The following is a 24423-nucleotide window of genomic DNA, read 5'->3' as shown; positions in this document are numbered from 1 at the left end:
CGACGGGCGCGGAATGCGTGCCGGAGAGACCGAGTGATGAGCCGTGGCTGGATCGCGGAGCTGGAAAAGGAAGAGGGAATCTGCGAGATGAGATGGGGAATGATCGCCGATCACGAAGGGAGGGAGACCAGGCACGGCGGTGGCCGCGAGAAGCCGGCGCTGGAGAGTCGAGTCTCTGCCTTGTTTGTTTGTCGCCGGCGCTGGTCTCCTCTTATAAGTCTCGTGCTCCCTCCCTCTTCCTTACGTGATGTCTACCTCCCATACGGCACATTCTGTCGAGCGCCCTGAGCGCAGCCGTAACGCAAAGGCCCAAGCCCGCCATCGCGCAAAGCGAAAGGCCTACATCGAGCAGGTGGGTAGATTTGTGGTGTTCTGTTCTCGCCTCACTCCCTCCCAGCTAGAACAGACCGTCACAAAACTCCAGATGGCCCTCAACTACACCCCAGACCAAATCTCCGTCATCCCGCCTCCCCTCCTCAAAATCAGGGAACTCGAGCAAGAGGTAGCCAGGCTCCAGAAGGAAAACGACGACCTCCGCAGTCTTGTCCATCCCGAAAGCGGACGATCGCTTCCCACCGATTTCACGCGACGGTCGTCTTATGGTCCCTACCAGGACAGCCGCCTCTGCGACCGCAATGACTACAAGCGGAGAAAACACGTCGACGGCGTGTACCTCGTAAGCCTCCACCCGTCTCCCCCCGCCTTGCGGTCGAGAAAACACTAACCCGGCGTCTCTTTTAGACCAATGATGCTCCACTTACCGACTCCCTCCGTCCCCCTCCTCTGACCATTCCCCAGCCATTGACCCACCACTACGGAAACTTGTCCTCTAATGTAACAAATCACAACGGTACAGCCCCATCTTCCCTTTTCACTCTCAATGGACCAACGCTCCCTGAAACTCCTTCAGGCTCAAGTAGTACCTCAAGCCCTCCCTTTTCGGCAAGTCTCTTTCCTCCACAAGAAACATACCCTGGCTCTCGTCCCTTTCCCGGCTCTTGTAAATGAGAATTCTAGTGACGTCTTCTCCCCAACAGCCCGCCCAAATGCAACAACAGCCTTCGACTCAACAACACATGTCCGCCCACCGACCTTCTTCCATGGCTAGCCATTCCATGTCCAACTTTTCGCAGTCTCACAGCTACGATTCCATCAAAATGGAAGACGAAAACTACCCTGTATGCATTTTTCTTTTTTGTTCGCTTCTATTTCACGCGTATTCATGCATGAATAGTCTACCCACCCGTCGCATCACAATCAATATTCGGTCGCTCCATATACCCATACTTCAACATCTGCAAATATGGATACCTGGTCGTCTTATTCCTCGGAACGCGCGCTACATAGATGAACATGATGATTTTTTTTTCTGCATTCTGTTTTCGTTTCTCTCCCTAGGTCACGAACCCTGTAGCATTCTTTTTTTTCTTCCTCGTCGTTTTTTTTTTTCAAGGCTGCATCCATATTATCGCTGTTCTATTTCACACTATTTGGTCTTGGGTTCAAGTGGTTTTTAATTCTCCCTGAGAGGGTTAATATCATAATACTAGTAGTTCCTTGTCAGTCTCTTCATTATTAATAACTGTATCATATTCGTTTATATTTCTTAAAATCAAACAACGAAAAAAAAAAAAAAACTTGAGGGAGTGGGTGGGAGAAAAAACTCGTGTGCCCATTTGGATATATATTATAGTAAGTAGAGAAGATGGTTCCGAGATCTGGGATATACTTACTGTACGGCATGCGAAGCGCGTTGCTTGGCTGGCTGGCTGGTATTTATTAGTAACGTCGACATCTTGTGTCATATCATCATCATCATCATCATCATCATCCCATCATAGATCGACCCGAACCTTGTGTAAATATGTTAAACTTTTTAGACCTCGTAGGTTGTTTACGTACATGTGGTGGCTTTCGTGGGCTGAGATTTTTGATGAAGGGATACTGTACTTGGAAGAAAAACTGACTGACTGTTGGAATTTTTGAAGATAAGCAGAGTGTGTGATGTTGTTCATGCCTGGGTCCCCTTTTGAGGGGTGATAGAGCGAGTAAATGGAAATTTTTTAACTTCACTACATAAGTACTAGTTTAGGCTCCGGGCCAAAGTACGCTTAAGAGGAGTTTCGAGATACGCGGAACAAATGACTTGACTTCGGGGTTTTTGATAATGCGTTATTGATTGATTTTTGGGTTGTAACCCCGAACAACAACAACAAAAAAGATGTTTTTTTTTTTTTTTACCTCGACGATAGGCGCTTTCGCTTAACTTGACGAGTTTCCATTTGATTTTGATTTTTTTTTACCTCGTTTTTTTGAGCAAGGACTACGCGAAAATAATTGTTTGATGCGACTTTTTCTTTTTGTTTGAGGATTGAACTTGTTGGAATAGTGGGGGATTGGGGAATTTGGGTCGGAGAAGAGTAAAGCGTACCCTAGTAAAGAAGTTGCAAATCTTGTTTTTTTTACTAATATTAGACTTTGCGTTTGGGTATTAAGCGATGTACAATTTGGATAACGGATTACGCGTTCATCATTATTTGATGTAGGCTTTTTTTTTTGTTGTTTGAGGATTGAACGTTCAGAAAAGTGGGGATTGGGGAATTGGGAATTGAGAGAAGAGTAAAGCGTACCCTAGGAGCGAGGTTGCAAAAACTTGTTTTTACTAATATTAGACTTTTGCGTCATGGGTACAGGCATTTGGGAACACCTTGCTGCGGGGAATCTCATTACTAAGGAAAGATGTAATGTAGTCACATAAAAACTCATGTTTTGTAGATCAGGGTCATATTCCGCTTTCCTCACTTCTTACAAAACCGATTTCGGAAGGTTTCGAAATAGTTCATGTGATTTTGAATATGAAAAGGAAGTTGTTATGAATCTGTCATCTTGTGTGAAAAAGCGGGACTCTTTTGTGAGATCTCACAAGACTTGATTCGGGTTTCACTGGGCATTTAATTTTGGAGAGAAAGAAGTGTTGTGTGGCGTCAAGTTCCTGTTTTTGTATGGCTTAACTAGATTTTCTCTCGTTTCATACCACGGTAAAACGAATTTTTCGAGGGTGTTGGCAGTTGGCACTAAGTGTTCGGAAAGCGGTAATGATAAGGGATATATAAAAAAAGGGCACGTTGTCATGGGTCGGTTCTTCGAGCTTCTTAGACTCGTCAAATCACCGATTTCGGGAAAGATCCATTTTAACCGTCCCCCCCATGCTTCCAAAGTGTTATTCACGCATGTCGAAATCGGTTTTTCCTCCCACACAAAGGTTAAACTCATCGGCAAGATGAAAAAATGACATTGACACATACATACATACACACTAGATCCGATGGTTAACAGTTCGCCCCCACCCCCCAAAAAAGGGATGCGAAAAGCACGTATGTCAAGTCGTTCGTCTCCGCTTAACCTGAGAGGATCTCGGTACCGGGGACTGAGTGGGAATGTTTACTCCATTCGCACAAGTTTCCATCATTGTTGTTGTTGTTGCTGTCGTTCATTATCCGATTGGGTCTATCGAAAAAAAAAAGGAAACCCGATGTTTGTGCCCTCAATGTCATTGATCATGTCATGTTCAACCTTGTTCAAACCAAAAACTGAAATCGAATCGTGATCCGGGAGATCCGGTTTCTTTTCGAACCACGTTCTCCGTTTCCTTTTTTTTTTTTTCCTTACCATTCATATGAAGTTGACAACGGCCTGCGCCACTATACTGGATCAGATTCTCTTTAAAAGGGTTGTTGGTTTTTTTTTTTCTCCATGGAACTTCTGTCGCTTGTTCGATAGTCCCCGAAAATCGACAATTGACTCAAAGGCCTCATGATCATGATGTATGTCTCCTCCCCCCTTCCTCTCGCCACCTCCGAAATAAACGTAACTTTTTCATTTTTGTGCTCCCTGTCTCAACTCCGCGAACATGTTTTTGTTGGCAGGCGATTTTGCCAAGAAACTCGTGTTAACTACTCTTTTCCAGGGGCGACAAAGAGATTCCAAGTCGATTTAAGGCAATCTCCTTATTCTATAGTATATATACCCAACCAAGTACCCAACATTCTTAGTGCATTGCCACTGCCACATGTATCAACGCTTTTGTTTCTTCGAAAACGTGGTATTTAGAGGCTAAGTCATTTGTCCCCCGAGGCAAAAGCGGTATAGAACGATCACAAAAATTGATACCGTTCTTCATTTTCCATTCCTCGGTTTGACACCATGAAGTTTATCGTCCGACGTCCGTGGGCGGACAAAACTTGCTCTTATTTACTCAGGGTTTTTCGCCTCAAAAAGTTGGCACTCTGATGAAAAAAAATTTTCGCGTATTTTGGGTTGCTTTTTTATCTCGTGCTTTTTAAGTTTGAGGTTGTTCCACACTGTGAGAGAGATTGTATGATTTATATAGGGTGAAGTGCAGGGTGAAGTAGGTTACGTCTAGGTTACGGGTCAAGGTTGCAGCGGAGAACAAAACCCTGTAATTACCCTTTTTTGGTTAAATTGATTGATAACTTTGATTATCTCTTGAGATAAGATAAAATTAATGATCCACTTATCGGACCTTTTTCACCTCAGTCTGGTACCGACACTATCTAACACTTCACCAACAGTACAACTCCAACACACTCGCTCTCGTTCATTATGAGTGTATACCTCTCTTCGTCTGAGGATTATGAAACTTTGCTTGACCAATATGATACCTGGCTTTTCGATTGTGATGGCGTTTTGTGGCGTGGAGATCAGGTGGTCGATGGTGTTGTCCAAGTTCTCCACATTCTACGCAAACGGGGTATGTTCTATTTATTCACCATACCACCGTTAACCCATCTTCTCTCTTGTTGTCGTTGTTTTCCTTTGATTTCTTCTCTTTACTTTTTATTTTTTATTTTAGGAAAGAAGATGATATTCGTTACCAACAACGCTACAAAGTCTAGAAAGGATTACAAAAAGAAGTTTGATCAAGTGGGCCTTGAAGTCCATGTGGTACGCTGAAACACTCTCCTTCACGACGGCACTTGGATGTTTATTTGCTCCAGGACGAGATTTATGGATCTGCTTATGCCGCCGCTGTATACATATCATCTGTCATCAAATTGCCAAAAGAGAAAAAAGTTTATGTGATAGGTCAAGCTGGTCTTGAAGAAGAATTACGCGATGAAGGTGTATCCTTTCTAGGAGGAACGGTACCTATCATTATTTTCTCCTCGGATCGATTCTTTGAAGCAGATTTGCTGAAAACGCTTTTTTCTGTTTCTTTTCTTTTCTTGTTTTTTAAGGACCCTGCGGATAACACGTTGGAATCATTCAAACTGGAAAATTTCACGTTGGACCCTGATGTCGCAGCTGTCGTATGTGGCCTGGATACTCGAATCAACTATACAAAGCTATCAAAAGCTTTTCAATACCTTACTCGGAATCCAGGCTGTCTATTTATTGCAACAAACGTGAGGACCAAGAGTGTTGCCAAGCCACCGTTTTGTCCAAACAAGATGTCAGTGTTCAACCTGTCTCCCACCATAATTGTCTTATGCGGATCAAAGTTTACTCTAAGAGAATCATGAGCAACCAGATTTCGAAAGACCAGAGAGAATCTCACTTGGCCTTTACGCAATCCAACATGGTTTTCATTGGTTTACCTGTGACTATAGGATCTCGATCGAGGGCGAAGCGCAGGGGAGCCCAGACGGCACCAGCACCAGGCAAGGTACCATGTGAAGTGGGGTACGTGCTATCCTCAGGTAGGCAGGCAACGGAACCTTTAGACCTTGCCGACACATCGGATTGGTCTGAATTATATGCATCTAGGGGTCACGACCAAAGAAGATATCACAGGCCCAAGTGCCTCAACCATCGTTCCTAAATTTGTGACATCTTCACTGGGAGACTTGCGCTCGGTAGAAAAAGCCCCTTAGAATATCTCAGATTCAGTGATTCGGACGTTGTGCGGGGGAAACATTCATTCAACAACTCAATAGAGATGAGCAGTTGTACATTGTTTAGATTGATCGGAAGATAATATATCGTTCCCTGATTAAACGCAAAGCTATTCTTTTTATGAGCCTTCCATTGGCTAGTCGAGAATGAATGGTCTCACCGTATTGAAAGTCAGGGAGATTATGGAAGCGAAGATGTATCCGATTATAGCGCCATATGTCGGTGTCAGTGGCCATGCCTGTGCCTTGGAGTAAGCGGAAATAAAGATGCATACATCGTTAGACTGGCCCACCTGCCATGGCCGATCCCAATCAAGTGCTATGGGGATGGCTCCGAGCCATGCGCCGGTAAGCGCACCAATGGCTGGGTACACAACGGCGCGTTCCACAGGGGAACGTATCCTAAAAAGCAGCTGATCGGCCCTGGACTGAGATGTGAAAATTTGCAGAACGTACTTGAATTCGGCAAAAAGCCTGATCCATTCCAGTCTTTTAATGAGAGATTCAGAGCTAGAACCGAAAGCCGGAGGACCAAAGACAAAGGCAGGAGTATAGACAGTAAGCGTCGCAAGTAGGAACGCGAGGGTATAAGTACGGCTGGCGTGCCTATTCAATCATATGTAACCTGAGCGTCCCATAACGAACGTCTGAAAAATAAACAAACCATGAAAATGGGGCGCCGAATAGAACTAGTGATAAGTGGAATACGAAGGAAGCAGCCAAGGTGGTAAGCCATGCCTTTCCGAAAGCCTACACTAGCGGCATTAGATGACCAGCTTAAAGTATGACATACGTGTCATACGTACTTTGGCCTTCTGGCGGTCAATCATGGCTCTTTCGATGCGCTTTTGATTATCCGAACCGTAGACGACTGTACTGGCCCGCCAATTGTGAACAAAGCCTGCCCACCATGATTGCAAGACAGCGGTGCCAAAGCAAATATAGACAAGGGTAGACAGAGGACTCTTTGTCAAAGGATCTAAGAATGGGTGTTGGGGATGATCGAGGGATGACAGTTGCGCTGGATCAATCTCTATGCGAGTTATGTCCTGTAGGAGAGTGGTCCTGGGCAAGAAAAAAGCATTGAACACAAGGAGTGTTGTGTGGACGCCGACACTTGGGATATACGAGTTACCCGGTAGAAGATCCACCTGCGAGTTCTCCGAGCCTGCGTGGGATGTATCACCTTGTTTCGAGACCTTTGACTTTTTTCTGGTTGTGTTCGCCATTGCGGACAGTACGATCGTCCGTCTTGGTTCGCGTTCAAACAAATTACGTAAGTCGATGATATTCCATTCTCGCCATTTCTACGATTCCGCGGTTCTCATCTCGTAAACCACGCTGTGCCACTTTTATGTGCAATTGTGGGCGTACAACTCTTCTTTCACACCACACCCATCGATTTCCCTTCGATTCCAGTATACACCGCTCCTGCTGGGAGAATATCTGCTCCAAGTACACATCTCCGCTGACATGCGGGCATCACTGATCGATGAAAATTCGCGTGGCTACAACCTACTGGACTTGCGTGGCCAAACTGTGTCGATATAGGAAGGCTCAACAGCTTCCCCATAGATTCTTTCGGGTCTTGAATCAGCGGCGGCCATCTATAGACGAAAGATACTCTCTGCTCGGAGTACCGGTTTCCGTAGTCCCATTAGAGGAGTTTCTACTGGAAGACTCAATCCCTTTGTTCTCGCCCAACGAATTGGCTCTGCTTCAGACATTTTCCGTGACGCCTACACCGCACCCGCGGAAGTCGGGCGTCGAAGAGGCCCTTGCGTTCTTCAGTTTGAGAATATGCAGGTTAGCAACCTGAGCGCCGAATACCATAAACACTCTCCCGACCGGCGGACTTGACCCAAGAATATCTTGAATGTCTCACTAAGCAATTGTCGGGCTGCGAGTCGGTATGGGCATCTTACACCGAACTCCCTAAAGTTCGCAGTAGCCTGGTCCGGAATATATAGAAGCAACCCCCCAATTTGGCATTGAACCCTTGTATCATGTGGTGCAGTTAAAGTTGCTAAATCCGTGGCGCAAAAACCCCACACACTATTTGTGTCCCGCTGTGGCCTTCTTCGTATGAGCGACTCACCGGGAGATGGTTTACGCGACTTCGGGAGGAATCATATTGAACATTGAAGCAATCGAAAAATGAAGCACCTGCTGGCTTAGACATACTAGCTTTGATAAGTCTGGTGCAAGCCACTTACTCTCGCCGCCCTAAATACGACAAGGCATTATGGCTTTTTATGACAGGCAAAAAAAATTGCGCCGGCCGCTTCTATGGTGCGGAAGCTTTCTATTGTGTGCTTTGAACTCTCCATCCTAATCAAACTAGAGTAATCTTCCCAATCGAACTCTCGAAACGTGGTGTATCATCAAACTGAAAGATGATCATTCACAAATGGATACCGGTGGTCTCGCTCCGGTATCGTTGATTCTGCGATTGTGATTTCCCTGCATATCTGAACATCTGCTCGGTCTCAAGGTGGAACCTTCTTTTTTGATGTATTCAGTGGCTTGACCTCGTAAAGTATCGGTAACATGCTTAAAGTCACGAAGTGTTGCCCCTCGGAAGTATGGCATTATAGCGAGCTCACGTCTCCTAAGTCCGCCGAAGGTTTCACAGCGAACACCGACTAATGCATGGCGATCTTGCGGACTGTGGTGCTTCTATGATAATTTTCCCCATCAACCGACTACTCAACTCATCAGCTCTCTTGCCTAGTGAATGGGACATCTATCGCAAATCAAATCATGCTCACTGAACGTACAATGCGTATCTTGAGCGTGAACAGATATATAAACTCATTCTGCTTTGCTGCAAATGGCGAAAACGACTGGTAAAACTTTTCTCCTGCGGAAGGACACGGTTGCCAAACCTCACTTTTTATTCCCGATCTAGTTCATTCTTTGTTTTCGGTTTGATAGACTCTCACGTGGGCATCGTGGTTATCAACACACCAAGCGCTGAAAATTGATGGTCACCAGAGGTTCACATCCGCGTCCGATGTAATATGACGGTGCATCTGGGGAAGAACATCGTGTATGCCTCGCACTTCAAATGAAGGCGTTCGATCTGTGACCTGTTTTTTGTTATTTGAACTGCCAAGAGGATCTACGCACTGGACCAATGAATGGGATTGTAGGCGCAAAAAGCCGTAAGTGGTTACAACATACGATTAGCGGGTCATCATGTCATCATGCCTAACGCAACTTAATCGAGCTATTCGCGAGCAAATATATACTCCGCCATACGGATGCTGACCACAAACGGCTTCACAGTGGCGTCTGCGACATGTCCGAGTGTGCTATGACTCATCAGGTGCCGATGAAAGAAAGTAAAAATAAAACAAATGAATAGCGATAGCGAACAGATGGTGTCAGAAATGGTCTGGACCTTGAAAGCGGCCATTCATCCGCTTGGCTCTCACAGATCAAATCACAACCTTCTCTCAGCCACACTAATTATCCTTTCTATTCAGCCACCATGTTGTATTAAATGAAGCGGCATCAAGTCGTCTCTGCGGAACTTAGCCCTTCATTCCTGTCTTATTCGACTTCAATCTGCAGATCACCCGCCAAGTTCTCGGGATATTTTTACTTGTGGGTGTCGCAGCATGCTACTGCAACAGCGCACGAGGGGCTCATCCAGGGTAATTAAATCTTCCGACTCATAAGTGTAAATATACCTCTGATTGACACGTGCGAAGTGCTAATGCCGCGTCCTTTGCTGTTCCCCGTTTACTCGGTCTAGTTACATTTGTGAACGAATAAAGTAAATTTTGGAGCCAAAAATAAGAGATATGATGACAGCCGTTGATACTAGCTATCCCTGAAAAATCATCGCATTTTTTTTATTCTTGAACGAGAACTCAGAAGGAGCGGGCCAGGGTTTCCAGAAAGTGGAGATGAAACTTGATTTTAGGGTGAATAATCTTGTTCGGGAGGCGCTACATGCATCCGAACTTCTAGATCATATATCAGCCACAAACAATGTTCTTTACCCATCGTAGTTGGGGCTAAGATTATCTATTGACCGAATCTCCGCAAGAGACCGTTGCGAGTACTAACTAATTAAGTATTTGGATCTGTTATTATCTCGAGCTTGACAATATTTGTGATCACGGATATTGCCGGAAACCTGCTCAGTTTCTCAGCCACCCACCTTGGGCAGGATCAGTATTCCAGCATCGTCACCGACATCGTCAAGACAAGGTAGGGAGATTATGCTAGTTTATTATCAGAATACAAACTCATATTGTTTCTTCTCAGAACCAACTCCCTCCGACAGGTCAAAGTGAGTTGAAAGCTCCTTCTTTCTTGGTGTGTTTGGCGACGGAATATCTGGAGCGACTCAGCTGGAAATTGCCCAGAGGAACCGACTGTGAACGCGGAGGACAGACATACTGATTTATGTTATGATTCTCTGCTTTTGAAGATACAACGATGGCTCAACGTGTTACCCTCCGCACGCGTAAATCCTACAACACAAAATCGAACCTCCGAAGGATCGTAAAGACACCCGGAGGCAAACTTGTTTACCACCATCTCAAAAAGCGTGGTACAGCTCCCAAATGTGGTGACTGTGGACTCGCACTTCCCGGTGTAAGTTTCGTACACATGCGACCGAGATGATGAGGCTGATATACGTGTGTAATTAGGTTCCCGCTCTTCGCCCCCGCGCATACGCATCCATCTCCAAACGTAAGAAGACCGTGCAGAGGGCTTATGGTGGTTCAAGATGTGGCGACTGTGTGAAGTCACGGTACGTTATGGTTTTCTCGATCATTTCAAGGATGTATCTGAATTTGCGTTGAAGCATTCTCCGAGCTTTCCTTGTTGAGGAAGCCAAGATCGTGAAAAAGGTCATCAAGCAGCAAGCAGCCACTACGCGAAAGTAGTTGATTCAGAAATCATTAGTTGGAGGGGTTATCGTAGTCTTATTCATGCAACATGTTTCCATGCGCTGTTTTATCCACCATGCACGTCAAAACATGGCCGATGAAGGTCGTTATGCTGTAAATGACTATTACAAGTTTTGCAGTGTGCGATATATACAACTATGATGATGATTGTGAATTGGTCAATGATTTTCTAGTGAAATGTTTTTTCCTATGTAACTTGTCTGGTTCCTTGAGTTGGACTTTGGTTGGATGCAGGATGTAGAACGGCTTATGCCAATAGAGCACGAACGTCAAGGCGTTGATAACAATGTATACCATTGTAACGAGCTCGAGGTCGATGACTGATCGTTCCCGCTTCCACCGCCGCACGTAATCCTGAATGAAATATATGACTTGGAACAGGGCCATAGCTTTGGATACGATTCCATCCTTGCTACGGTTCAAAATATCTCTTTTCGAGATGGCTGGAAGATCGATCTGTCTCGTACGATGTAGGCGTTCCACGGTCGAGTACTGGAGAGTGTATAACGGTTGTTTATCTTTGTAAAGCATGAGCCCACCCATTACGACATAAAATCCGTGCGTCTGTGTCCATTCCATGGGGGGAGCAGCTAGATTCATTCAGTCAATAATAAGCAGGGGGAGATGTGTGTTGACGTACATTGCGCATTGGAATGTGATTTTGATAGAGAACTCCTGCGTAAATTTCGCTCAGAATCCAGCAATTTCTGGTTGTCTATCACAGGTGCTCGTGCGTTAACCGTATGGCTTTCATACAACAAGTTCTCGATCAACTCACCTACCTCTTCCCGTCTCGCTTCATTATACAACTGTGCGATCGTTCGCGCAGCGAGCAACTGCCTAAAGGCCTTGAGCAGCATGCCAAAAGGGAAAATAATGGGCCATATAAACTTCTTTAAGCTGCTATATGAGCTTTCTCCGGGACCTGGTATGTCCGGATGTGCGGCGACAGCAGTGGTCAGGCAAATTGTCGTCATACAGCTCATGATGAGGCTTAGGATGAACTGAGTGTGGAACACGAGCATGCAATCGTCTTCGCAACGAGTGTATAGTATAATGGCGAGCGGGTCCCGGTAGAAAAAGCGGACGGGTGACATCGGCGCCTCGAGAAGACCAGCGACGAGCGTGAAAATAAACAGGAGGAAGATCATGCCTGGAAAATGTGGATAACAAAAGCCGTGCCGCTTTGTGCGACAGGAAGAAGGAATTCTGGTCGTCGAGGTCGCCGTTGGTGAAGTTGGCGACATGATTGGGTGAGTGTCACCTGACAAATAAGTGATCATGAGTGAGTGAAGTGAAGAAGTGATCATGATGTGATTATCGGTGTATTGTGTTGTATCGATTCTACCTTGGCACACACGTCACTTGTCTTCTTCATGATATCACCTCTCAGTCTCTATGTAGTCCAGACCCTCCCTCACACATATGCCCTTCTTTCTCCTCGAGGGCCAGCAGGCTGGATGACACGTAGGGATTACCCGGGCCCTATCCTCGCTTACTTATCTCCTAGAGTCCTAGCTAATTTTTGTAAATGTCATGATGAGTGTTACACCTCGGACCGTCTTCGAGAGCCACGAAATTTTCAGATCCAGAAATAAAGTAGTGTGCGGCGCAACGTCGAACGACGTGAAACTCATAAACTCAAATGCTCCTACATCTATGGTTTTGATTTGAACCCTCTATTCGGAGGAAGATTGAAATTTCTGACATCATTGACACCAGCCTGTTCAGCGCAATATTAAGAGGTAAATCCGGGCGGAGTACTAAATTATAAGCGTCCTATCATTTGTCCTAGGGTTGAGATCAAATCTTTGATCCGTCGACAGAAAAACAAATTGTATGTCGCTAACGAATTCCCTTTGGCCCGAACGCACTGCGTAGGCACCAAAGTGAAGGAAACCACTCCAGAATTCGTTCCGCGGTTCGTAACTATATAGTCCGAAGATGACAAGGTCCTACGATACTTTTACAATGATTTTACATGAGCATAACGGTGAGAAAGTCTATTTGGAGAGAAATCAATCAATTCATCTTGAATTTTCACCTCCTCAATCAACGGACAGGAGCCTCTAATGGTATCGATCAGATTTTTCTTCTTCAAGTCTTCTGCGTTCTCCACCTCATAAAACCCCAACCGCTTCAGATTTGAAAACATCTCCAAAGCAGGTAAAAGCTCCTTGAAGTTCTCTACAAATTTCTTGTTGTAATGGCCGAAAATGGACATTGTTTCGACGTTTCGAAATACTTGAGACGGTGTGGGGGCAATGAAGCTGAATCCACGAATGAGGAAGAATGTGACGAAACCGGATTCCGTGCTGAATTTGAATTGGACATTGACTGGCCTGGTGGAGGTGGTCAAGGTAATAAGTCTAGAGAGGGGCACCATTCCAATGTCAAAAATAGCGTAAAGGCCGTTTTTACTGCCAGGAAGGCAGTAATCATATGTATGAGAGATCCGTTTTAATTTCGGATACGCGGTTGAATTTTGAAGGAGCCATGAGAGGGTACGTGGAGTTGCCTCGAGTGACTCAAGAATGGGTAACAGGTTCGTAGAGTCGAATTGTGGATATTGTGCTGTAGAATTAAGACCTTCCAGCTCCAACTCGCGGATGGTCGGATGTCGAGTCAAAAACTCGAGAACAATACCCGGTAAACTTTCCTCTCCAACAGTTTGCCCGTAAAGCTTGAAGGTAAAGATTTCCAACTTGGGAAGCGCGATACTTTTTAGAAGTTTTTTCCACGTGGACGCTGAGGTCCTGATATAGTCTAGCACAAGATGTTGAAGAGATCCTGAGTTTACCCGGATGAGATCGAGCGTGTATTGGAAGAAGAGAGGGTGGAGCATCATGGCGGATTGAAGGTCCAGCCGTGTGAGTGACGGAGGGGACATGGCCAAGGTTGGCAGCGACGTCTCAGTTTCGACATCGGGAGGGCTATCAACTAGTTCTGGTTCTGGGAACTTCAGCGAATAGGCGGACGAAGAGGATGATGAACGGAAAGAAGCAGGGGATGACCCGCCAATGCGAGAGATGTTGGCCCTAGTGGATCGCACGCGACCTTTGACCCACTTGACCAAGCCTTGGTAAAGGGTGCGCAGCGTGGGATGAAAATGGGATACCCGCAGCGGGCGCGGGCGCGAGCGCGAAAGAGGTAAAGCAAACGAGCTCGCATCTGGAAGTCCTGGAGATCGACTTACACCTGGAAGACCCGGGCCATGTTTTCTCTTCCGTGGGCTGTAAATCTGAAAATTCAGCCCGCCATATAGGGTCAGATGGCGGCAGCCCTTTTCCAAAGCCGTCTCCAATAATTTGACAAAAATCACCCTCCAAATTTTGGCGCTAGCCGCCTCCATCCTCCAAAATCCGTTCAATCCGCGGCACTGATCAATGATATCGAAAGAAAGCGTAAGCTTGTCATCAATAACGACGCGGCTCAAGAACCTTGAGATGCTTAGGGCTTCGCGAAAGAGGACCGGATTGGAATGAAAGTAGTAAACGAAATCTGGAGCATGGAATTCCGATAGAGCGAGATTGAAAGCTGGTATAATAATGTCGGACGAGTCATTTGATTCAAAGTAGAATCCTTTTGGGTAGTCACTAGTACTCCCCTCCCGCACAAGGAGCGTCTGTATAGCCAGATCATTGAGTTGATAGTTGGTTTGAGCAAGAGCGAGTAAAGTGTAATTGTCGCATAGAGTGATGATTTGTTGGACGATTTCGAAAGGAATATCAGACCAGGAGACCAAATCGTCCCCCATGGTCTGAGAGGCAGGTGAAGCAAGGTGCCAGGCTTTTCCAGCGCAGCCTTGTTCTATTCACTTGACGTCAACACCGCATTCGGTGCTCCCACATCTCACGATCAAATCATTGCACCTGTTTTGTCCGTGTTGTCGATCATAGCTGTGTTTTTTGGTTTGTCTTTGCTATGTTTTCCTCCTGCTTTGGCCGTGGTGTCGATCACTTGTGTTGTTACTAGACCAATCGGGCAATTCAAATGTCAAGTATCAAAGTCATTAATCTACATACTGAACCCCTGCAAATGTAGTCTTCGAACACAAATATCACAAATATTTCGTGGCAAATGTTTTGTGCCACTCGATTCACCCTAGCATATTCACCCAACAGCGCCCATCCTGTGCATATACCATCAATGCGATCAATCACACTGATACCCATGCCCGGCAGGCGCAGCATCTTCTAACTATACATTCTTCTTCATTTTCATTTGATTGAAAAAGTCACATAGCATGAGGTTTCCAAACTCAATTCCGTATGACGGCGTACGATGCAGGGAAGGATCTTCAGAAATCCAGAAACCAGATATGTATGTACGAACTATCACTGATGGAATAAGAGCAAGTACTGATACGCACTGATAAGTACTACCAAAGATTGCACTCTGATGCTTCCATTGTCGGGGAAGGCCGGGCCCAAACCCGGAATGCCGAACGGTTCTGGTTTCGATATAAATTGGGAATGTTTCGCCCTAGTAGTAGACCTTAGAATCCCAGCACATTTTCCAGTGCGCTGTCAGCATATACAGGATTACTTTGCCTTTCTCGTATAAGGTTTAATCGTTGAAATAGAACATGCCAATTAGAATATACACGTTGTGGCTAGCCGATGGCGTAGGTAGGAAATCACACTCCCCTTTCGTGGCGTTTTCTGATTCGGATGGAAATGATGAAGATAAGGAATTCCTAAAGAGATTGTCAGTGACAGATGACTTGGTATCCAAGCCGTTAACGCGCAATATCGGCTTCACATTGTCAGGCGATAATGCTAGCGTCTATCATTTGGATAAATTTGGAGACGTTCGTGCAGCGATAAGCGAGAACGTTTGTACCTCGTTTCACTACAGGATGGATAAGCCACTGGTCATAAAATTAGTGGCCACACTTGTGCACTCATTCATTCCTCTCGCCAGCAATCCACACCTGAGAATCATGATCATTTTTTTCCTCCGCCAAGCGAAAACGTCCCGAGAGAATTTCCTGTAATCCCTTAGCCTGATTGCCACTGTGAAAATCCGTGGCCAAGCAAGTGTCCCCAAAGCTACTCAAAGAGAGGAAGCTTCTCGGCGGCCCCAATGAGATAATGTGCTGGGGCAATGCGGATTTGTTGTGGACTAAATCAGTCGGGCTATTCCCTCAGAAGATACAGTTTTCACGTTATCGAAACCGAGTAGTCATATCCACTCTGTGTTGAGAAATAAGAAGCCACGCGATTAATTCCTCTTTGCCAAGAAACGCCAAAGTAGATTTTTGGTAAGAAATTGAATTACGACAACATGCAGGACTTATTCTGACTATGCTACAATATCATATATTATACGTCCACTCATAGCAGAAAGAGGCTAGTCACTCAACAAGAAAAGCATAACAACAAAGAAGCTAGTAACAATTCTCCTTGCATTACAACAAGCTACCCAACTTACACTCTCGAACCCGATCCATGTTCACGTGGATCACCAAACGGATCGTCATTCTTATTATCCGAAGGCATATATCCAGGTTTACCTTCATACGGTGGTGCGGAAACATCATTTCCGTAACCGCCGTACGCTGGTTGACCGTAAGATGGGGGAGCATTGTATGTGTTGTAGGGTGGATTGTAGTGTGATGGATAATCACCAACACGTCCCGCGTTTGGTGCCCGGAAAGAATTTGCTGCGCTGGTAGGGTCGAGCATTTGTCGAAGATAGGCAAAAGCGATGGCAGAGAACATGATGACCAGTACTATATGAAGCATTAGCTTACGTGCGATAGGGAAAAGTGAGTGGGAACGGGACTTACGAGTTGTAACGAGGAAGACGACGATGGATTGCCAAGACTCTCGGTCCCAGTCACGCCTACACACTGATGATGTACCAATTTAATATACAAGAGTTTACCAAGAGGAAGAGAATGACTCACAAACACTGGCTTCCTCATTTGTGAGGTCATGGAATCTTGGACCCCAGAACCCAAACTGAAAGTCAAAGATAGGGAATAACTGATGAGAAGACTTCGGCAGCAACGTCAAGGAAAACGCACAACGACAATACTACCATCTTTTGAGAGATTAGTACACGCATTGATAATATCATTCTGAAATATTCATCGTCAACGCCACCGCACCGATAGACGAAAGGGTAAAGATAATCACCTTCAAAGTAAAGTGTATGATAATTTGCAATAAACCAGTCCCCGCAATGAGCAACACATCCAGTGCGGTAGCGTATGCATATACTCGGATGAGGCGGATACGTTGCTATTGAAAAAAAATGAAACGCGAGTTCAGCGTGGGAGGATAATGAGCGATATTGATGGTAGTACGCACTGTGTATGCTGCGACAACACCGAATAAACCTATGGCAGCACATAACATATACAAAGCACCAAGGACAATATACACAGTCTTGATTGAGGCAACAGAACCTGTTCAATAGACATCTCGTAGGTTCAAGACCCGGCCAAATTTTCAAGCAACCTACCAAGGCGGTCAAGGGCTGAATTTCTGAAATGGCCAATCTAGTTGTGGGTTGTTGAGATTTAGGAGAAATACGGCAGCCAGAGGGAGAGAAGCATACGGAGCTGAGAATACGGTCAGTAAGGACTGACGAACAAAGCAGAAGGAGACTATGATACGCACGCAAAAAGGGTCCATAAGAACTCAGTGGCAGAGACTGAAGAATAAGAACCATTAAGCCTTGACCCTATGATATCCTAAACGAACGACCACACACCAAAGAGTACAATCGGCCTTAAGCTCTTTCTGTAAACTCTCGTTACAAAGGCATATGGCGGAGGGGCACCTGAAGGCGAAATTCAGACAGCTAGCACTATGCATGTTTCAGACAAATCAAACCTATGTAGAAAATGAGTGATCGCAATGCATACTATGGATGATATCGCATACCTTGTGGGGGAGGAGGCCTGCTATTCATGAATTCGAGGTGATACAGAAACTAGTTTGGAGAAAGAAAGTAGCAGTACTAGTGGCGGTCGCGAGGGCTTATAAAGAAGCTGGGGCAGTGCCCACTTAAGTCTTAAAGCCATAATAACGCTATTTGACCCTGTTTGGCCTTTCCGTCGCGAAGGGATGAATTCTATTCTTTACTATCCTCTTGTTCATACACAGGACTCTGATTATACATCTATATGACGAACTGAAGTGCTCGCCTTGCGTTATTTCTTCCTGACAATTGAGGTTTGGATAATTCAAATTGTCGAGATGTTGTTTTCGACGCTCTTCGGGCTGTTCCTGGCTGTGCTAGATTCCTCGAAAAGCGTGCTATTTCGTGACCTACAACCCTGGATTCAAGTCCTCACGTTAGTCAAAGGGAAACGCACTTGTATCATCGACAGCGTGAAACTTACATCTGACAGCTGCAGGCTGTGATATCATTCATCTGCTCTCCGGAAACATCGAACTTTTTCATCGAGAAATCGTACCTCTACGAACCTCAGACTCAAGACTATTTCCTGTCGTGTATGCTTCTTTGTGGTCGATTTGATCAACGCGCGCAGTCCTTACGATTGATGATGGATTTTCTGGTTAGTACGTTTTGGACCATCTTTCTTATTACGTTGATCTATTTTTAGACCACGTTCGAACTTCGCGCCCATGAAGAAAGGGCGAGATATTTCTTCCCGTTGGATCGAGCGAATGGGTGGAATGCTGGTGATACAAGTAGGTGTTGACCACGTAATTGAACAGAATATGCTGATCAAAAGGTGCAGTGTTAGGTATAGACGCGCTGCGGTTCACATTCTTTATGTATTCTTCCTTCCATTTTGCTGACACCCTCGTAGCGCGGTAGGCGGCAACTTCAACCAGCACAATTGACACAATAATGTCAAGGCTGTTACTATCCATCTAAATGTGTACCATGACGTGGGAGTTGATAAAAGCGGCGAGCGACGTCTGATCTAAGCCTAGCGGCCTCATCGCTTTTAATGCTAGGGATATTCCCGAAGCTTGCCGGTGTATCAACTTTGTAGCGCGTAAGCCTAATACGTCTCATCTGCATGATTGCCATCTCAATGGTGAGCGTACCACTTGCGGTGTGTCATTGACCTTTTTCTAAATCTTTCTACAGCAACGGTTCGTTGTCGTCCGCATCCCTTCCTGTCCGGCGGTTCTGTCTGCATTCCTAGCTATATTGGCAGGGTCTGTTGCTGCAACTCACCTTCGTATATACAGCGGCGTGCGGCCGTATCACACTGGTTTGGTTCCTAGGATGATGTCATACAAGAATGCATTGCATTGGGTGACAATTCAGGAGGCAGTGAACAGCTTATCTTCGTGGATTGCACTGTTTGGGACTTCCTGGGCAGCGATACTGACCGAACAGGACGCAGTAAAATTACCCGTGGCCTCCATCACAACCAATCATAACTTATAGGCATCCAGTGGGAGACGATACGGTCATTCTTAGCCCGTACTTTCGACGCTTATCGTCAATGTCTCCATATCCTTATCTCATTTTTTACCTGCAACCTTCTAACGTTTGAGGTGCATACCTACTACTGTCAAGTTACAGAGACCTACGCGGTTGCTTATCTCCAAGAGGTTCATCCAGTCCCATCTATCGGGATGGCTCCGTGGAGGCGATGTCTAAGCGCAGCGCAGTGCGGACTAAAGTACCAAACGGGAAAGTTGGGCGGAAGAAGAGGCCGCTTGTCATAGTGGAGAGCTGAGAGTTCTGCTAACGCCCGGGTTGGCCGCCTTGGATCGAGAGGTTAGATACGGGATACATACTACATAAGAAATCATTTGTGCAAGGGCACTTAGTTTAGGGGTATAACGTTCGCTTCGCACTGAAGCGTCTGCGAAAGGTCGTGGGTTCAATTCCCACAGTGTCCATTTTGTTTTGCGGAGGCGCGTGCTTAGTCAGCGATTGAAGCACTCAGGCCGATTCATTTAATCACCTCCACAGACCTTCTACCCTAGCCATGAACCCGGCGACCTCGCCCTCGGTCACAGCGTCGGCCGCTGCGTCCTCTAAGAGGTTTGCTGGCGCCCAAGAACTACGCCCCTATGTCATTGTCGGCGACATCGGCAAGGGCAGCTTTGCCACCGTCTACAAGGGGTACCACGAGGTGACTCCCATTCCGCCCTTCCCCGTCTCACTTTTGACGTTGTGCGCCACAGGAAACTCACCAGCAGGTTGCCGTCAAGACTGTTGTCACCGATAAGCTGTCCTCAAAGCTCTTTGAGAACCTGCAGAGCGAAATCCAGATCCTCAAGTCTCTATCTCACCGGCATATAACTCGTCTCATTGACATTATAGTGAGTAATTCTTGTCTCTTTTCCTCATACCACCCAATAGTTGTTGAGCTTGCTCCAATCACCTCTAGCGTGCGGAGAAGAACGTGTATCTTATCATGGAGTTCTGTGCAGGCGGTGACTTGACCAACTATATCAAGAAACGTGGACGCGTCGATGGCTTGCAATACGTTCCGTCCCCTGGCGCTCCCCCTCAGTATTATCCCCACCCTTTAACTGGAGGACTCGACGAGGTAGTCGTGCGGAGCTTCCTACGTCAGCTAGGTAAGTACTGATGTCTTCTTTTGGGCATATCTCCATGTCTGATTCATCCGAACAGCACGCGCACTCAAGTTTCTACGACATAGGAACCTTATACATCGGGACATCAAGCCCCAGAACCTCCTCCTAAACCCTGCATTACCCGGAGAACTTGCACGCGGTCACCCACTCGGTGTGCCCATCCTCAAAGTCGCTGATTTTGGCTTTGCACGATCATTACCGAATGCTATGATGGCCGAAACATTATGTGGATCTCCGTACGTCGCTCAATACTGCAATTGCAATGTTGCTCATATCTTTTGTCACACGATACAGATTGTATATGGCGCCTGAAATTTTGCGATATGAGAAGTATGACGCGAAAGCCGACTTGTGGTCTGTCGGTGCGGTGTTGTACGAGATGGCTGTTGGAAAGCCTCCCTTTCGAGCCAATAACCATATCGAATTACTCAAGAAGATCGAACACGCTAAGAGCATCAAATTTCCAGACGAAGACATCTCACCACGTAAACATCCAGCTCACACGGGGAAAGAAGAACCTTTGGTTGTTCCAGAGGATATCAAGCAACTCATACGGACATTACTCAAACGCCAACCTGCAGAACGCTCGAGTTTCGATGAATTCTTCAATAGCAACGCTCTAGCAAAGAGCAAGTTTCCTCGCCCCAAGGATATGGAGATCTTGTCACTACAAGACTCTGCGGTGGGCGAAGGAGAAACCATGAATGATTCGAGAGGTTGGCCTGGTCGTCCACCAACACCGGAGCACCATAAGATCATCCCACCTGAGGTGTTAGATCCCAAAGCTATGATCCCTCCCAGTCGATTCAACTTCCGCAGACCTTCAGTAGGTTCTCCACTTTCCCCCAGAGAGCCACCGCAGCCAGGTGTAGATGGGAGTCCGAAAGATGGAAGTCTGAAAGCTACAAATGACGCCCTGCCTAAAATCAACACGAGCAAAGAGCGAGGAACGCTGGATGTTGGTAAGACGGCATTTCCGACTATGGATAACAATCGAAGGCGGAGGATGCTTACGACGGACGAGTCGTTCATTCCTGGAGAGACGGAAGAGGATGGAGTTTTGAGGAGAGAATATGTCCTTGTGGACGATACAAGAGCGGTTGAGTTTAATCGCGCCGTCGATGGTGAGTATCTTCGCTCTCTCCTTTCGCTGTCGTTTTAATAGTTTGCTGTAGAATTGTCAGCGCGTCCACGAAGGCCATTGCATGATCGTCGTATGCCTCCGACACCTTCCACGGAAGAATACCCTCCAGATGGGAGTAGTAACCCCCCATCTGCAACGAGCAACGCAACAAATAATATAACTTTTCCACCAGCACCTAATACCACGCTAACCGCACCACCACTCTCTTCATCACCCTCTAGTCTTGCATCCCGTGCAGCTTCCAATGCTCTTCACCGAGCACTTAATCTCGCTTCAAAGAAACTTTTTGGTACATCCCGTCAAAGTACTCACTCACATTCGCATTCGCATTCGTACACGAATTCACAGTCAAGTGCGACTTCTTCCCCTCGGAAGCCTATAATTGCACTTGATTCGGATGGGGCAACGATTGGCCGAGGAGGGCCTAATGGAGAAAGAGATCCTATGGAAGATGAACTATTGGCGAATTTGGAAGAGTTGGCTCAGAAAACGGATGTGTTGACGAATTGGGGAGATGAGATGTACGAGTATGTGAAAGCTATACCACAAAGTGAGTTACAATTTCCATTTGTCTCTTCAACACGATTTTTTGCTTTACTTTGGCGTTAGCGTTGCGAAATTGGCGTCTTGCTGACATCTTTGTTAGAACCATTGCCTGATCCGACGAAATTTACGAAACGAGAAGGTGAACCGGAGAAACACGCGAGAAAACGGAAACATGCGGATATGGAAGCTGAATATAATGCTGTGACATGCGTAGCGGTCTATATGCTACTCATGTCGTTTTCTCAGAAGGGTATCAATATGTTGAAACAATTCCAAGAACATATGGGAATGAAGTACCCTGAGGGTGATTATGTCGTTAGCGAGGGATTCGATGATGGTAAGTTACTTCCAAAACTGTCTAGGGGCACTGGCGCTTACTTTAGTAGCTCTGAATTGGTTCAAGGAGCATTTCATGAAATGCAATGAACGTGCGGCTTTGGTCAAGACATGGTTACCGGCACAGTACGATGGTCCCAAAGCATGGTTAGACCAGTTGGTCTATGATCGTGCTCTCGTACTCGTATGTATTGGAGCCTTTTTCGTTATCTGCCAGACGCGCTCAAAATTGTTTGTAGTCGAGAACAGCAGCACGGAAAGAGCTGTTAGATCAAGCATCAGCTCCAGATGAATGCGAGAAACTTTACGAAGAGAGCCTATGGTGTCTGTACGCACTTCAAGACGATCTATTACAAACTGGTAATCCATTTATGGAAGAAGATCGGGAAACCATCGCGACCTGTATGTTTATTTTCATTTCCTTTCCCACATTTGACATTCATCTTGCATATTACGTGTCAGGGATCAAGCGTACGAAGCTGAGACTGGTGAGATGTCGGGCGAGGATGGTCATGAATGATCGTGATAGGTTGAATGATGCTCGTGCGGATTCGAACCTGGCGGATGTAGCGAGGATTCCAGCTCCTTGGGATGTAAAGCCGCCGACTGGTGATGATGTTGCGAATGGAAACCAGGTGCTGCAGGTCATCAACACGTCTTCATGATGGTCTTCCATTCACATTTCTATTACTTGACCTCTAACCCCGTGATGAAGACTACCCACTCTTTACGGGGCCATTTCTGAGCACTTTTTTTGGAATATGGATACTGTTCATGGAACTTGCACTGTTTAATGTTGTTAAATCTCACATTTTCTTCTGGTATCGCCGTAGTGCTCTCATTTACCATTATGCTCCCCTTTCATGTCAGTGTACCCTTCACTTTCTTCCTTCATATGCCTTACCTGTCTCTTATCTTTTTTTTTGATGATTATTTCTCATTTGTACTATAAGTTCCTTCACATTTGGTCATTAGTGTACAAGTATCTACACATTCGATGCAAGCATCATCCCCTGTATTTAATGATTTTATATTAAAAGTCGAAAGACTTGTTCAGGTCTTCATGCAATAATTGACGCATGCCCGGAGGTAATGCGGGATCTCCGTTCTTGTCGACAATGTATCGGAACGGCATTTCAACAGATTCTTTAGCATTGAACCGAATCGTTGAAAAGTCCTAATAGAAAGAAACGCGGCGAGTGAGAAAAAAGAAAGTTGCTAAATGACAGACAGGTACACACAACGTAAGGTATTTTATCGAGTGGAATCTTATCTTGAACCACAAGTTTGGTAACGCCCAGCGCGGTATCAGTAGTCATTTGTATAGACCCGAGATTGCGAGTGGGGAACCCTAGAACACGAAGCTCTGAAGTCCTATCACGAGGAGGGTCATCGCCTGCATAGAACCACCGGTCCTATCTCATTGAGCATTCTTTTCGGGTTTTTTAAGATGAATGAAAGGGAAGGTATGTACCGAGTATACCCTGGAAAAAAAATAACGCGTTGTTAGAAGGGAACAGACGGCGATCAGAATAGATATGAATTGGAAAGAAGAGAAAGAAGGTACTAACGCCGAATAAGAACCAAGAGAATTTCCCGTCCCCGTCTAGGGGTGAAAGTATTTGTTCGGCTTTGGGATCGAGGAGACAGACTTGATCTAGTGAGACGTTCTGGGATCTCATGAGGTCGAGAATGCCTTGCTGGTGGCATTTTACATTTGCTAGCTGTGAACCTTCTGACTCAGCTTGAGGTCGGAATTGGTCAGAAAGAGAAGTAGACGAGGGTTTTGAGAGTGATGTAAAGTGAATGTGTGAGCCTGGTCCAGCGAGAGTACGCATGTGCTGTCAGTGAAACCAAAAACTGGCGATTTAGGTGCAAGACATGTCTTTGGTTCATTCTACGGACCGCATATTCGAGGGAGACCCATGGAGGAACGGCAGTTGGGGTTTGTTCATCGTCTTCCATATGTTCGATAACATATGCGAAAGCCATCT

The 24423-nt window shown here is 45.9% G+C and overlaps 10 protein-coding genes and 1 non-coding gene across 11 annotated transcripts; 6 read left to right on the top strand and 5 right to left on the bottom strand.

Moving 5' to 3' along the window:
- The first annotated feature begins 177 nt into the window (after positions 1-177).
- AGABI2DRAFT_194792 (hypothetical protein) lies at positions 178-1557 on the top strand. The gene is made up of 6 exons (XM_006455058.1): positions 178-352; positions 398-676; positions 742-850; positions 911-942; positions 1038-1178; positions 1235-1557. Exons 1-6 carry the CDS (start codon positions 248-250, stop codon positions 1349-1351), a joined length of 783 nt encoding a protein of 260 aa, XP_006455121.1. The 5' UTR covers positions 178-247; the 3' UTR covers positions 1352-1557.
- A 2646-nt stretch (positions 1558-4203) lies between these two features.
- AGABI2DRAFT_187568 (hypothetical protein) lies at positions 4204-6019 on the top strand (the record flags this gene model as incomplete). The annotated part of the gene is made up of 7 exons (XM_006455057.1): positions 4204-4208; positions 4629-4771; positions 4874-4965; positions 5019-5165; positions 5259-5473; positions 5682-5686; positions 5788-6019. The coding sequence occupies 7 exons, from the start codon at positions 4204-4206 to the stop codon at positions 5892-5894; spliced, it is 714 nt and encodes a 237-aa protein (XP_006455120.1). The 3' UTR covers positions 5895-6019.
- Positions 6020-6052: 33 nt separating this feature from the next.
- On the bottom strand, positions 6053-7144 carry AGABI2DRAFT_180310 (hypothetical protein; the record flags this gene model as incomplete). Its single annotated transcript, XM_006455056.1, has 5 exons — positions 6053-6160; positions 6209-6317; positions 6372-6521; positions 6580-6665; positions 6722-7144. 5 exons carry the CDS (start codon positions 7142-7144, stop codon positions 6053-6055), a joined length of 876 nt encoding a protein of 291 aa, XP_006455119.1.
- Positions 7145-10101: 2957 nt separating this feature from the next.
- On the top strand, positions 10102-11029 carry AGABI2DRAFT_138389 (hypothetical protein). The gene is given in 6 exon segments (XM_006455055.1): positions 10102-10139; positions 10197-10221; positions 10234-10236; positions 10366-10529; positions 10586-10689; positions 10744-11029. The coding sequence occupies 3 exon segments, from the start codon at positions 10371-10373 to the stop codon at positions 10823-10825; spliced, it is 345 nt and encodes a 114-aa protein (XP_006455118.1). The 5' UTR covers positions 10102-10139; positions 10197-10221; positions 10234-10236; positions 10366-10370; the 3' UTR covers positions 10826-11029.
- AGABI2DRAFT_121061 (hypothetical protein) lies at positions 10985-12096 on the bottom strand (the record flags this gene model as incomplete). The annotated part of the gene is made up of 3 exons (XM_006455054.1): positions 10985-11439; positions 11490-11564; positions 11628-12096. 3 exons carry the CDS (start codon positions 12094-12096, stop codon positions 10985-10987), a joined length of 999 nt encoding a protein of 332 aa, XP_006455117.1.
- Positions 12097-13214: 1118 nt separating this feature from the next.
- On the bottom strand, positions 13215-13862 carry AGABI2DRAFT_138388 (hypothetical protein; the record flags this gene model as incomplete). The annotated part of the gene is made up of 1 exon (XM_006455053.1): positions 13215-13862. A coding segment is annotated over exon 1 (452 nt), but the record flags the coding sequence as incomplete, so codon positions are not given.
- Positions 13863-16084: 2222 nt separating this feature from the next.
- On the bottom strand, positions 16085-17839 carry AGABI2DRAFT_194789 (hypothetical protein). The gene is made up of 10 exons (XM_006455052.1): positions 17749-17839; positions 17576-17644; positions 17478-17515; positions 17324-17360; positions 17170-17267; positions 16996-17100; positions 16884-16937; positions 16764-16818; positions 16644-16706; positions 16085-16586 (listed from the first exon to the last, which is right to left on the bottom strand). Exons 1-10 carry the CDS (start codon positions 17774-17776, stop codon positions 16282-16284), a joined length of 852 nt encoding a protein of 283 aa, XP_006455115.1. The 5' UTR covers positions 17777-17839; the 3' UTR covers positions 16085-16281.
- A 1777-nt stretch (positions 17840-19616) lies between these two features.
- Positions 19617-19698, top strand: AGABI2DRAFT_t118. The gene has a single exon. It is a non-coding gene; the product is annotated as a tRNA-Ala (tRNA).
- Positions 19699-19787: 89 nt separating this feature from the next.
- Positions 19788-21064, top strand: AGABI2DRAFT_209416 (hypothetical protein; the record flags this gene model as incomplete). The annotated part of the gene is made up of 5 exons (XM_006455051.1): positions 19788-19934; positions 19987-20124; positions 20193-20385; positions 20441-20639; positions 20698-21064. Coding segments are annotated over 5 exons (1044 nt in total), but the record flags the coding sequence as incomplete, so codon positions are not given.
- A 345-nt stretch (positions 21065-21409) lies between these two features.
- AGABI2DRAFT_187564 (hypothetical protein) lies at positions 21410-23094 on the top strand (the record flags this gene model as incomplete). Its single annotated transcript, XM_006455050.1, has 6 exons — positions 21410-21507; positions 21769-22097; positions 22194-22430; positions 22480-22613; positions 22669-22831; positions 22892-23094. 6 exons carry the CDS (start codon positions 21410-21412, stop codon positions 23092-23094), a joined length of 1164 nt encoding a protein of 387 aa, XP_006455113.1.
- A 287-nt stretch (positions 23095-23381) lies between these two features.
- AGABI2DRAFT_187563 (hypothetical protein) lies at positions 23382-24421 on the bottom strand (the record flags this gene model as incomplete). The annotated part of the gene is made up of 5 exons (XM_006455049.1): positions 23382-23606; positions 23671-23825; positions 23904-23913; positions 24001-24270; positions 24335-24421. The coding sequence occupies 5 exons, from the start codon at positions 24419-24421 to the stop codon at positions 23463-23465; spliced, it is 666 nt and encodes a 221-aa protein (XP_006455112.1). The 3' UTR covers positions 23382-23462.
- Between the last annotated feature and the right edge of the window lie 2 nt (positions 24422-24423).

This window comes from Agaricus bisporus, assembly GCF_000300575.1.
Source record: "Agaricus bisporus var. bisporus H97 unplaced genomic scaffold AGABI2scaffold_10, whole genome shotgun sequence".
Lineage (NCBI taxonomy): Eukaryota > Fungi > Basidiomycota > Agaricomycetes > Agaricales > Agaricaceae > Agaricus > Agaricus bisporus.
The sequence above is the reverse complement of the archived record's forward strand: the minus strand, read 5'-3'. Positions and strand labels throughout refer to the sequence as shown.

Coding starts and splice junctions, on each gene's coding strand:
- AGABI2DRAFT_138389 (XM_006455055.1), top strand. CDS start 10,371: ATGGCTCAACGTGTTACCCTCCGCACGCGTAAATCCTACAACACAAAA. Junction 10,530..10,585: donor GTGGACTCGCACTTCCCGGT/GTAAGTTTCGTA, acceptor GTGTGTAATTAG/GTTCCCGCTCTTCGCCCCCG. Junction 10,690..10,743: donor GGCGACTGTGTGAAGTCACG/GTACGTTATGGT, acceptor TTTGCGTTGAAG/CATTCTCCGAGCTTTCCTTG.
- AGABI2DRAFT_194792 (XM_006455058.1), top strand. CDS start 248: ATGTCTACCTCCCATACGGCACATTCTGTCGAGCGCCCTGAGCGCAGC. Junction 353..397: donor GAAAGGCCTACATCGAGCAG/GTGGGTAGATTT, acceptor ACTCCCTCCCAG/CTAGAACAGACCGTCACAAA. Junction 851..910: donor TAATGTAACAAATCACAACG/GTACAGCCCCAT, acceptor AAACTCCTTCAG/GCTCAAGTAGTACCTCAAGC.
- AGABI2DRAFT_194789 (XM_006455052.1), bottom strand. CDS start 17,776: ATGAATAGCAGGCCTCCTCCCCCACAAG. Junction 17,516..17,575: donor AAGGCCGATTGTACTCTTTG/GTGTGTGGTCGT, acceptor CTTATTCTTCAG/TCTCTGCCACTGAGTTCTTA. Junction 16,938..16,995: donor TCATACACTTTACTTTGAAG/GTGATTATCTTT, acceptor TGAATATTTCAG/AATGATATTATCAATGCGTG.